The 13,408-nt window shown below is 45.5% G+C and overlaps 1 protein-coding gene across 1 annotated transcript in view; it reads right to left on the reverse strand.

Annotated features, from left to right (window-relative positions):
- Positions 1 to 13,408, reverse strand: part of ABRAXAS2 (abraxas 2, BRISC complex subunit) — a 222,665-nt gene that overhangs the window by 36,656 nt on the left and 172,601 nt on the right. Inside the window, exons 7-8 of the mRNA XM_069239121.1 lie at positions 13,114 to 13,198; positions 6,160 to 6,271 (exon numbers count right to left, since the gene is read on the reverse strand). Coding sequence (XP_069095222.1) covers positions 6,160 to 6,271; positions 13,114 to 13,198 — 197 coding nt within the window. The remainder of the gene's footprint in view (positions 1 to 6,159; positions 6,272 to 13,113; positions 13,199 to 13,408) is intronic.

Below are 13,408 nucleotides of genomic sequence, written 5' to 3' on the forward strand. Positions count from 1 at the left end.
CTTGTGTGGGTATCTGGACGCGAAGTTTTGGCATTTTGCGTTCTCTTTTGTTGCAAATAAGTCTATTTGTGGTGTTCCCCAGAGTGTGAAGTAGGTGTTCAGAATCTGTGGGTGGATTTCCCATTCGTGGACTTGCTGGTGATCTCGAGAGAGATTGTCTGCCAGCTGATTCTGGATCCCCGGAATAAACTGTGCTATTAGACCAATTTGATGGTGGATTGCCCACTTCCATATTTTTTGAGCTAACAAGCTTAACTGCGTTGAATGTGTTCCTCCTTGTTTGTTTAGATAATACATCGTTGTCATGTTGTCTGTTTTGACAAGGATGTATTTGTGGGTTATGATTGGTTGGAAAGCTTTTAGTGCTTGAAAAACTGCTAATAATTCTAGATGATTTATATGCAGTTTTGTTTGATGTATGTTCCATTGTCCTCTTATGTTGTGTTGATTGAGATGTGCTCCCCACCCTGTCATGGAAGCATCTGTTGTTATTACGTACTGTGGCACTGGGTCTTGGAAAGGCCGCCCTATGTTTAAATTTATACTGTTCCACCATAGAAGCGAGAGGTAAGTTTGGCGGTCTAGCAACACCAGATCTAGAAGGTGACCCTGTGCTTGAGACCACTGTGAGGCTAGGCACTGTTGTAAGGGCCTCATGTGCAGTCTTGCGTTTGGGACAATGGCTATGCATGAGGACATCATGCCTAGGAGCTGTAGTATTGTTCTTGCTTGTATTGTTTGGTTTGGAGACATGTGTTGAATGACTCTGTTGAAATTGTGGATCCTTTGTGGAGTTGGCGTTGCTACTCCTTTTGTCGTGTCTATTATGGCTCCTAGATATTGCTGTACTTTGCTTGGCAGAATGTTTGATTTTGCAAAGTTGACGGTGAACCCTAGTTTGTAGAGGGTTTGTATGACTTGATTTGTGTGGTTTGAGCATTGTGTGAGCGAACTGGTTTTGATTAGCCAGTCGTCTAGATACGGGAACACATGTATTTGCTGCCTTCTGATGTGTGCAGCGACTACTGCTAGGCATTTTGTGAATACTCTTGGAGCGGTTGTTAAACCAAAAGGCAATACTTTGAATTGGTAATGTATTCCTTTGAATACAAACCTTAGATATTTCCTGTGTGATTGATGTATTGGTATATGGAAATATGCGTCCTTGAGGTCTAGGGTTGTCATGTAGTTGTGTTTTTTGAGCAATGGTAACACTTCTTGTAGTGTGACCATGTGAAAGTGGTCTGATTTGATGAATGTGTTTACTACTCTGAGGTCTAGAATTGGTCTCAGTGTTTCGTCCTTTTTTGGTATCAAGAAGTACAGTGAATAAACTCCTGTGTTTATTTGTGTGCTTGGTATTAATTCTATTGCATTTTTTTGCAGTAGTGCTTGAACTTCTATCTCTAGAAGCTGTGAATGGTATTTTGATAAATTTTGTGATTTTGGTGGTATGTCTGGAGGGAATTGCAGGAATTCTATGCAATAACCATGTTGGATAATTGCTAGGACCCATGTGTCTGTAGTTATTTTGTCCCATGCTTCGTAATATTGACGTATCCTCCCCCCCACTGGTGTTGTGTGGGAGGGGTGAGTGACGTGTGAGTCACTGCTTGTTGGTAGTGGTTTTGGGGCTTTGAAATCTTCCTCTATTCCTAGGGAATTGCCCCCCTCTATACTGGCCCCGAAAACCTCCCCTGTACTGTCCCTGGTAGGTGGGCGGTGCGGACTGTGAGGTGCTAGCTTGTGTGGCCTGACCCCGAAACCCTCCTCTAAAAGGTGTTTTGCGGAAGGTGTTATAAGATCCTCTGCTCTGCGGGGAGTAGAGTGCGCCCATGGCCTTGGCAGTGTCAGTGTCCTTCTTGAGCTTTTCTATGGCTGTGTCGACCTCCGGACCGAACAGAAGTTTTTCGTTTACTGGCATGTTAAGCACTGCCTGCTGAATTTCTGGCTTGAATCCAGACGTTCTGAGCCATGCGTGCCTACGGATGGTAACCGACGTATTAATGGTCCTTGCGGCCGTGTCTGCTGCATCCATGGAGGAGCGTATTTGATTGTTGGAAATGTTTTGACCCTCCTCAACAACCTGTTTTGCTCTTTTTTGCAGATCTTTTGGGAGATGTTCAATGAGATGCTGCATCTCATCCCAGTGGGCTCTGTCGTATCGCGCTAGCAGCGCTTGTGAATTTGCGATGCGCCACTGGTTTGCTGCTTGGACAGCAACCCTCTTCCCGGCTGCATCGAACTTCCTGCTTTCTTTATCTGGGGGAGGTGCATCCCCAGAAGTGTGTGAATTTGCCCGTTTTCTGGCAGCCCCTACCACCACAGAATCTGGTGGCAACTGAGAGGTGATGAATACAGGGTCCGTAGGAGGCGCCTTATACTTTCTGTCCACCCTAGGCGTCACTGCCCTACTTTTAACTGGCTCCTTGAAAATGTCCTTTGCATGGCGTAGCATGCCTGGGAGCATCGGCAGGCTTTGGTAGGAGCTGTGGGTTGAAGAGAGGGTGTTAAATAAAAAATCATCCTCTACTTGTTCCGAGTGTAGTTCCACATTATGGAATAGTGCTGCTCTAGCCACCACTTGTGAGTAGGCTGTGCTGTCTTCCGGTGGTGATGGCCTAGTTGGGTATGTGTCTGGGCTGTTATCAGACACTGGTGCATCGTACAAGTCCCACGCATCCTGATCTTGGTCATCGTGGCTCATGGCGGTGTGAGCTGGCGAATGTGACGGGGTGTAAGTTGGCGAAGCCGGAGTTACAGGTGGAGGCGAGGGAGGAGGTGTTACCTTTTGTGCTGTTTGTTGCTGAGGAGTAAACTGAAGCGTTCTCTTTCGTTTGACAGGTGGAAGGGTACTGATCTTCCCAGTCCCCTGCTGAATAAAGATACGCTTTTGCGTGTGATCCACGTCAGTGGATTGCAGTTCTTGTTCAAATCTATGTTTCTTCATTTGTGAAGACATAGAATGCTCTTCAGTATAGGAGCCTGAAACAGGGTCTGATGTCGCTTTTTTCGGCTCCGAAAACCCTGTTGATTGTTTCGGCTCCGAGGTAACCTTCCTCTTTTTCTGTGCCGAAAATTCTTGGCCTCTATGGTCTTCGGCGCCACTGTCTCGGCGTCGATCCGTGTCGACACCGAACTCTCGGTGTCGATGCTTCTGTTTAGCACTCTCTCGGTCCCGAGGAGGCTGCGTGCCGGTGTCTCGACCGAAGTCGGACGATCTCGACACTGAATGGGCCTTTTTCGGTGCCGATTGTTGGTCACCGAGAATTTGGGTGGAGCCATGGCCGGTTGGCAGTGGCGTCCCCTGGGCCTTCTTTCCTTTTTTAAGTTCTGATCTCGACGTCTTACTCACAGTTTTTGTAGAGTCTAGCTCGTCGGAGTCTGAATCCTGGATGGAAAAGGATTCCTCCTGTTCCTCTTCTGTCTCGAACTGTCGACGCTCCTTTGGCGTGGACGCCATCTGCAGTCTTCTCGCTCGACGGTCGCGCAGAGTTTTTCGGGACCGGAACGCCCGACAGGCCTCACAGGATTCTTCGTTGTGCTCGGGTGACAGGCACAGGTTACAGACCGAGTGTAGGTCCGTATAAGGATATTTGTTGTGGCATTCGGGGCAGAATCGAAACGGGGTCCGTTCCATCGGCGTTGTTCTCCACGCGGTCGGGCCGGCTAGGCCCCGACGGGGTGCCGAAATCTACCCCGAAGGGCACCGAAGCGCTTCGATGTTCAACGCGTCGTCGTATGTGTCTATCTCGAACCGGATCGCAACGATACCGTCGAAAATCTTCCGTTTTCAGCTATCTTTCCGTTCCGAAACCCGGAGCGACAGGAACACGTCCGAACCCGATGGCGGAAAGAAAACAATCGAAGATGGAGTCGACGCCCATGCGCAATGAGCACAGAAGGAGGAGTCACTCGGTCCCGTGACTCGAAAACACTTCTTCGAAGAAAAACAACTTGTAACACTCCGACCCAACACCAGATGGCGAGCTCATGCATACCATGTGTATCTACAGCTACAGATGCCATCGAACACGTTTACTTGTTGAAGGGATTCAGGGCTCTGTGCATCATGAAAAGGTGTTAGTTTAAGTTAAGAGGTTCGGATCATACTGAAATTGGTGCGTTCACTTGAGGGACTATGGATTAATAGTCTGTGCTCATTTTGAAAAGAGTGCACACCTCTATTTTTCCAAAGTCCTGGTGCTCAGCTAACCGGAAGCTTTGTTAATGGCCTTGAACTTTTTTCTGAGGTACCATATTGATATGCAATCTAAGTCATGGTAACAATGGTCTCGTTTAAAAAGGACCCTGGAAGGGACTGCCCATACCTTGCAAGTCGGTCAATTAAGATCTGAAAATGGGCTAAGTGTGAGGGTGGGAGCTTAAGACAAAAAAATTATTTACCCTGTAAGCATCTGTTTGTGGCGTGTAGTGCTGTAGATTCACATGCTCTGCATACTCCTGGGATCTAATGTTGGGCTCAGATGTGTGCAACCTTTTTTTTTTTTTTTTTAAGTCTTTCAAGTCACAAGATACAGTGACTACTCCCTGAGTTGGTGATGCGCATGGGCATCGACTCCATTTTAAAAACTTTTTACAAAGCAGGTGAGCGTACTGATGGATCAGTAGATACTACAGCATGCATGAAGTTGTATATGTCAGCTTAAATATTGAAGAGAAGAATATCTATGGCAACCACTAGTACCCGGGAAGGTGGATGGAAGCATGCGAGTCTACAGCACTAGATGCTTTCAGAGTAAGAAACATTTTCCTTATGTAGCATATGTGGCTGTAGATACACACATTCTGCATAGACCTTAAGCAGTGGATGGTGCAGATGTTTGCAACAAGTCCTTAAGGCATTCTGATCAATTATAGCTAGTTTGTGAGCTAGCACATCCACACAACAGTGTTTGGTAAAGTTGGGTATAGTGGACTATGTAGATGCCTTACAAATGTCAACTATACAGATACTACCATGGAAAGCCATAGTGGCCCCTTTCTTATGGGTGGAATGCAATCCAGATGGGCAGAAAGCGTTCTTTAAGCTTTGAGGTAGCAGGTCTGGATCGACTTCACAGGCATATCACAGAAAACATGTTCACCTGTTGAAGGGATTCAGGGCTCTGTGCCAGACAGTGCATCATGAAAAGGTGTTAGTTGAAGTTAAGAGGTTTGGATCATACCGAAATTGATGCGTTCACTTGAGGGACTATGGATTAATTGCCTGTGCTCATTTTGAAAAGAGTGCCCACTTCTATTTTTACAAGTCTGAGGAACATTTGTATTGCCAAATTCTAAGATTGTAATCAATAAGGTTGAGGAAGGAATGGAATGGGAGCCACATCTTGATTCAAGTGAATGAGGACCCAAGGAACTTAAAAAATGCATTCAACTTTTAATTTTAAGAGTGTACTGCATTCTTGTGATGCTTCATCAAAGTGAGTAAGAGGGGATAAACATGACCAGCACATTTGAGTTAATATATATTTTTTGCATCATAGGAGTTTAAAAGAAGAAGAACTAATTAAGAGTACTTTTTAATGTCCATGGACAAACAAAATCTTCTCTAGGCCACCTAGTCCAAGAAAGATGGTATGTTGAAGCTGAGTTCATCCGAATGCAGGGAAGGTGGTTATGCAGGCAAGTTAACATTACAGTAGTCTTCGAGACAATCATCATCAGTATCTTTAACCTGCTGCAAAAGAAATGATGTCCAACTCTTTGGAATGTGTTTGTAGTGCCCATAGACATACACCTATGAGCCATGTGATCACAGGAAGCATACAGTATCTCATATATTAAGTTTCTCCCATCTGCTAACCTTTCTTCAAGGCAGCCTCTTTTGTTTATTATTCGCTAAAGAAGTCTCTCTGGGTCAGATAAATTGCAGGTCTGGAGTGACAGTGCTTATGGCACACATGGTTTCAGATTGGGATGAAACCTCTCGTACATGTGGCTGCAAAGGATAGGAGGACACTTCCTATTAAAGACTGCATTGAAAATGGGTGGACACTTTCACACCGCCCGCCTTCTATACATATGGTTGCTGGGGCTGCAGGGCTTGGGTGGCACATTACCTGGCACAGAATGCTGTAAGATGGCACACCTAGTACAGAAGTCTGTAGGATCAGGTACAACAGAGCATGTACTCACTTTCACGTTCTCGCTCTTCTTTCTGTTCATTGATTAGTCTTCTTAGTTTATTAACTTCAGTCAGGAATGATTCCACAACCCTCTCACTTTTCTCCACATCGGCACACACTCCCTGAAAGCACAAAATACATCTTACAGTTAAGCTAGCACCTGGAAAGAGGAAAGTGACAATAGTCAACACTAACAAAAGTTAAGGATCAAGATCGACAGGCAGTCACAAATATTTTTAGCAGTCCCCTGTCCCTGAAACACTGACTGACGCTATCTGCAAACATCCAGACCAATATTACCTAAAAACATACAACACACATTGACCTATATTACCTGAAATCAGTATACATTTGAAAGTTACTTCCTGGAAACCAAATGAACAACCTGGTTGACAATCCTGGGATACAAGTCACTGGACGGTCATTAAGCAGGGTCCTCAAACTGGATGAAGTGGGCATGACACCGGAGTCTGCATACTTAATACATACTTTAAGTCGGTAATTTTTAGTGCTCAACAGAAAGCTGAGTGGCTGGGCAGAATATTAGCTAGTGCTTAAAGGAACTGTAAAGCTAGGCACCCTATAAACCTTGCTAGAAGATGTCATAGAGGATGCTCTCCACGTATCTGCAATGTGTGTTTAATTGGACAATAAAACCTGTTACAAGATCACCTGCGTGCCAGTGAGTGGTACATAAACCTGAGAGGACTTTTGGCAGCATTTCCAGCAACCTCACAGACAAAGTTGCTCTCTGCTGATGAAGGGCTGAACCCAGAAACACGTGTCCAGAGATTTACAGCACTTGCTACCTACTAAGGTGAAAAACTACAGTTTACTTTATGGATTAAAAAAAACTGACTTTAACTGCATTTACCATAATGCCTTAGGGCTGACTGCAAGCTGGAGGGTGAGGCAGGGTGCTCCCTTTCTGGTTTTCCTTACAAGATTGTATCTAAGGGTGGAAGAGCAGACATTTGTCAGCCCTCATCAATTTCCTGATGTTATCAATTTCTTGTGCATGGGATTATGGAGTCGATATTTCAAGAGTATTTTTCCTTGCTTTATTCGGTGAATAATCTTGTGCTATATAGCAGAGCAGAGTGTTGATGAGGTCTTCAACAAATGTTGCGTTGCGCTGTTTGGTGGTTTTATGCTTCTCCACCGATTTAGGAGACACATTTTATTATGGTGTGCTTAATGACTTCAAGAGAGGAAGGCAAGCACAAATATTTTTATTAGGGGATGTCTGCTTCACAAATACTATCTAAAAACAAGACCCAGACATCAAAGGATCTGCACCCCCCCAGCATACAGTACAGTGACCAACTCTCTGTGGAAGCACCACCCAGACTGAATTATGCTACTTTTCAAACCAACTGTCACAAACACACAAACATCTGAATCAGACTGATTAATTTAACCTGCAAATCATTATTCAAACATTTTTACATGTAAATCAACCATCACTAGTAAGCCATCACTACCTAGAAATAACTGGCGATGCTGAGGAATAGTACTAGCTTCATGCACCTTCACAATTCCACTACAACACCAATTCTTCCTTAGGACTTCCACAATTAGACACAGAATGTCAGACTATGGCTTTCACTCAAGTTACAGCTAGGTCAGCTCTAGCTAAACTACTAAAAGAACGCAAAGCTCCAGATATAGACTTTTCTCACTAGCAAATCCACAACTACATTCCACCATTGTTCCAAGTGCTTGAAATATCATGCTAGACTACATCCAGAGAAAGAATAAACTCCTTGATGTGCAATTAAATTCTATGTGCTGTGATACTGTTATGAAAGTTGCCTGAGCAAAGACTTTACTCAACAAATTATAGGTTACTATGGTATTCCTTGCAGATGTTTATTGAAAAATGTATGTGAAAAACCTCTGCATGAGGATATGGAAGATTTTCAAGATACCCTGACAGAGGACATTATGTTTTCCATCCAAGTCATAAATGCAACTGTAGATTCATCACACCTAACTGCTTATGACTGCTGTTATGGATTGGCAATGCATCGTTCCTTTTGGATCAGTCTCAAAGTTCTTAAACCCAAGACAAGAAAATAGAATATTATGTTCTTCAACATCATGATTTTTGCGTGACAAATCTCTCACCTCCCACAGGCTCTTCATCCATAGTGAAAAGTTGGTTGCCATAGAGGTAGCAGATTCTCCTCTGAGTGGCCCCCACGCCAGTGCCTACACAGAACCAGGGCCCAGAGTTACCTCAGTCTCTTACATTGCCTTTGGTATGTTCTGCTGCACTGGCATCAGTCCCATCTTACCCAGAATTTCCAATGCCAGCCATTCCTCAAAGCAATGAATAGCATTTTTGCTAGAGCCAGGGCACCACCAGGCATGCCCTTGAGTCTTACAGCCTTGCCAATGTTATCCCCTTGGCCCTGGTGTCGCTCGGCTCTGGGCAGTTCGGGATCAGTTCCCGGTCCTCTAGCTTTTTCTCCAGCACTCAACTATACAACGTGGCAGTCATCCACTTTATGGCTATCCCTGTCATAGAAGCCACAAACACCGCCAACGGCACCTCCTCTTGCGCCAGACACAAATCCATCAGGGCACCCTCGGACTTTTATGGAGACTGTGCCTCAGCAGAGGTCCATGAGGGAGGCACAGAGACTTTTAGAAGAGGAAGAATATAGACAGAGGATCTACAAACTCTTTGGATGAGACTCAGAATCTATAAATCTCTTTGCCTATGGTGACGATGGGGAGGAGAGCAAATCTATTTACTAGCAGGCCTATGTATTGGCCCAGAGACGTAGACCCTCTACCCCAGAAGTGATTTCTTTACACTCAGTGGTCAAGAAATCTGCTAAAGTGCTAGAGCTGCAGCTCCAGACAGCAGATTTCCAGAGAAATGTACTAACCGAAATGCTCCTCCCAGCCACATCAGAACTACTTTTGTCCTGGGTGTTGGATCCAATCACGGCAGCTGGGGAGAAGCCCATCTCATCACCGGCAATCAACAGGCTGTGGCAAGACGCTACCACCCTGCTGCAGGTGATCCATCCTTCCTCTTCGAATACCAATTGCCAGAAAGTCTGGTCACCCATTAATTATACTCTTCAGGACAATTATCAGAGACCTTCCCATCTGTGCCTTCAGACACTGCATCAAAACTCCTTGAACAGCGGGGGAAGAAAACATTTTCAGTGGGCAGCATGGCACTCAAATCCCTTAATGCCACCTGGGTTCTGGAGCGATACACACATTCCTTATAGGACACGAGATACCACTTCCAAAAAGTTGTGAGAGATGGACAAAACAAATCCTGTCACTCAATCAAGTTCGGTCTGGACACAGCAGGCTCTGTGGTGCATGCCATGGGTAACTCCACATCTCTATGGCGGCACGCCTGGCTTTGGACCTCTGGGTTTTCTTCCAATGTACAGACCAATTTGATGGACCTCCCCTTTGATGGCGCTCACATGTATGGGAACAAAGCTGACTTCACTTTGGAATGCTTCAAGGAGTCACAGCCTGGCCACTGGGACTCCAATAACCTAGCCTACCAGGGACTACCACCGTTTTGGGGACTTTCAGGGGTTCTCAAGAGGATTCTCCTTCCTCCCTCCAGTGCCAATCCTTTCAGCCACAGGCAAAGTACACCCAGAATCTTCTAGTTAAGGAATACATGGTAGGACCATAGGAAAAGGTCATGGATCCCTTCAGCAAGCCTTTTCATCCCCTGCACTAGGAGAAAAGTAAATCTAGATTGTTTCTCCAAATCTACACAGAGCCTGTAGGGAGGCGTGCGTCTTCCCTCCTACCGGGCTGGAATGACATTTCTTCACACCAGTGGGTCCTTCAGATCATAGAAAGGTGTTATATCCTACATTTCATTCAGGCTTCACCCCTCATCCCTGCCCTGCCTTTCTTCCGCCCGACCAACTTTTCATCCTGCATCAAGAGGTGGTAGCACTTCCACTGAAATAAGCTGAGGAGTTACTGGAGTAGGGATATTTCCTTCTCAAACGGCATCAGTCATTCTGGGAGCTCTAGAACTTAAATTTCTTCCTCAGAAATGCTGATTCTAGCTCTGCTCCTGCTGGCGTTGGACGCCGGAGACTGGATGGTATCACATGTCCTACAGGATGCATGTTTTCACATTCTGATCCTGCATTCTCATTGTAAGTACTTGCGCTTTGGGGTGGGTTGTATACACTACCAATCTGAGTTACTCCTGTTTGGCTTGATATTGGCACCTCAAGTCTACATCAATGTGATGGCGGTAGTTGTGGCCCAAATCAAAAGGTCAGGCATCCCAATCGTCCCGTACTTAGTTGACTGGCTGACCAAAACCAGATCGTCAGAGGTGGTGGGTCATCTACAGTACACAGTCTTCCTACTGTTTGACCTGGACTTTTCAATGAACAGCGTCAAATCTCATCTGGTGCCGCCCCAGAACCTTCAGTTCACAGGGTCAGTTCTGGACACAACCCTTCTCCATGTCTTCCCTCCTTCCCAGTGAATTGTCGACAACCTGAAGAAGATTTTATCCTCCCTAGAGGGCATGCGCGTTCCAGTCCAGAAAGTATTATGCCTGCTAGGTCTACTGGTTTTCAGCATTCTTGTGGAAACACATGTACATTGGCATATGAGGGATCTGCAGTGGTGCCTCCACCGGTTCCAAGACAGGAGAACCTTCTGGGCTCCACTGTAATCTCCTCGAGCACTGCAGTTGGTTGGTACGGCTGGGGAACCTTCACACCGAGATGGTCTTCATTTCCCCTTCGACCGTGGCCATGGTAGTGATGGATGTCACCACTGCAGGGTGGCGGGCTCACCCAGAGAATCTGGCGATCAGAGGCCCCTAGTCTTCACAGGAAAAGGCGCTTAACATCAAAGCACTGGTACTGTGGCCAATGCAGCTGTGCTCAAAGGCTTAGTCCCCTCAATCCGTCTGTTGAGTCTTGATGGACAATACGATGAGAATGTGGTATGTGCACCAGCAGGAGGGAGTGGGGTCTCATCTCCTTTGCCTAGTGATGTTGAGACTCTGGTCTTGGGCACACCGCCAAGGGATATGGTTAACAGCCAATCACCTTGCAGGGTCCCTAAATGTCAGAACAGACAGTCTGAGCCAGCATTATCTTACTGATCATCAACAGCATCTCCTGCCGCCGGTAGTCCAGGACATCTTCACCCAGTAGGGTACTCAAGTGGACTTGCCTCTCTTCTCTGAAAATGCTCAATGTCAGCAGTTCTGTGCCCTGCAATATCTGTTAAAGGGAACCTTGGGCAATGCATTTGCCCGTCTCCTCTGAAAATGCTCAATGTCAGCAGTTCTGTGCCCTACAATATCTGTTGAAGGGAACCTTGGGCAATGCATTTCAGTTGAAGTGGAACTTTCAGCTGCATTATACGTGCCCAAATCCCCACCCTTAACTCCTTGAGTTCTAAGGAAGATTCACCAAGACCGGGCCCATGTCATTCCGATCGCCTTGAACTGGTCAAGGATGCTATAGTATTCAGCCCTCTGAAGCGTCACCGTCAGCCCTCTGCTAAAACTGCTGTTCAGTCCGGACTTTCTTTTCAAGTCAGGGGGAATGGCAATGCACCACAATCTCTGAGGCCTCCATCATCATGCCTGGAGACTGAGAATGCACATCTAAGCTCCTTTCAGCTGGCACCGGAGGTGGTGCACTTACCTCGGTCAGCTTGTCGCCCATCCATTAAATCTGTTTATTCTTGGGAGATGGAACAGCTTAATTTCTGGTGCCCAGACAACAATGTAGACTCTCTTCAGGCCCATTTGTCCCAGATCTTGCAATTCGCACTCCCTCTAGCACAGAAGGGCAGTGACACAGGCACTGTAAAATTATATGTGGACGCGCTGTCACTGCTCCTCTGCATCCCAGACAAGAATTCTATGTTGAAATCCCCCATTGTGATGCATTTTCTGAAAGGGTTGACTAATCTGCAGTAACAAACTCCTTTTGTTGTGCTCCAGGTGGGACCATAATCAAGGTTTCCCTTTTTTGATGGGGACTGCTTTTGAGCCACTTCACAATTGCCAGCAGCAGGTGTTAACCCTAAAGACCGTACTTTCAGCAGCTATTATCTCGGTGAGAAGGGTAAGCAAATTACAGACCATGGGCTCCTGTCCCTCGTTACTCTCATTTTTCCCTGACAAATTGGTGTTGTGAACCAGGCTTGCTGTCATCCTAGAGTAGCGACTACTTTTCACCTAAGCCAGTCCATCACACAACTGGCCTTCTTTCCTTCTACCGCACATTACGAAGAATCAGGAAGAGCAGCTGCATAGGCTAGATCCTAGTTGAGTGTTCAGCTTCTACCTAGACTGAATCAAGGGCATATGAGTGGGTTACCAGCTCTTCGTTGGTACTGCAGTTCCAAGCAAGGTCCAGAAGCAGATAGTGTCCAGATTAATTATTCTCTACATCAAGACCTGCTAAGCTTTGGGCAAGAAAGAAATCCCCAAAAGTAATTAAGGCTCATTCCATCAGATATAAATCGTCAACCTCTGCCCTTGCTAAAGGGGTTCCTATTGCAGAGATCTGAGAAACAGGTACATTGGCGTCCCTACACACTTTTGCTAAGCATTACTGTCGGTATTTCTAGATCCACAGGAATGACAACTGTGCTAGATCCCTCTTGCAATACTTCCACATATAACCATCCATCAACCCTCCTAAGAAAGGGACTGCTTGGGAATCTAGTCTACAAGTGAGGACTCTCCAAGAAGAAGTAGACATTAGAAGAAAAAGTTCCTTATCTGTAGTAAGACTCGTTCAGGTGCAACCTGAAACCTACCACAGATAGTGATCAACACGGATTGTTAAAACACAGCACAAAAGCTGACAAAACTACTTGCAATCACAGGACACATATTTACTAAAGCTTCCTGCAGACACTGTTACACACTAATCAATATGATCCAGATGCAAAAAGCAAAGCGTAGTCTTACCTGGACTTTTTCCTGTAGAGCATTATAAACCTGAAAGATCGCCCGAATGTCCTTCATAACTCCATCTTTGTCAAAGAAGTCCATGCTGAAAGGTAAAGAATACTTTTCTAGTTATATTACTATCACTTACAAGCTTGAACATCATTCATAATACAGACATTCCCTTCTGTTTTTCCAGAGAATAGGCATTATCGGAAATATTAATTTCTTAAATGCTTTAACTGTTAAATATTTACCATGTGCAATGTATAAATTAGGTTTCCTTTTCTGGTGCCCTATCATGCTTTCTGGATCA

This window comes from Pleurodeles waltl, chromosome 6, assembly GCF_031143425.1.
Source record: "Pleurodeles waltl isolate 20211129_DDA chromosome 6, aPleWal1.hap1.20221129, whole genome shotgun sequence".
Taxonomy (NCBI): Eukaryota; Metazoa; Chordata; class Amphibia; order Caudata; family Salamandridae; genus Pleurodeles; species Pleurodeles waltl.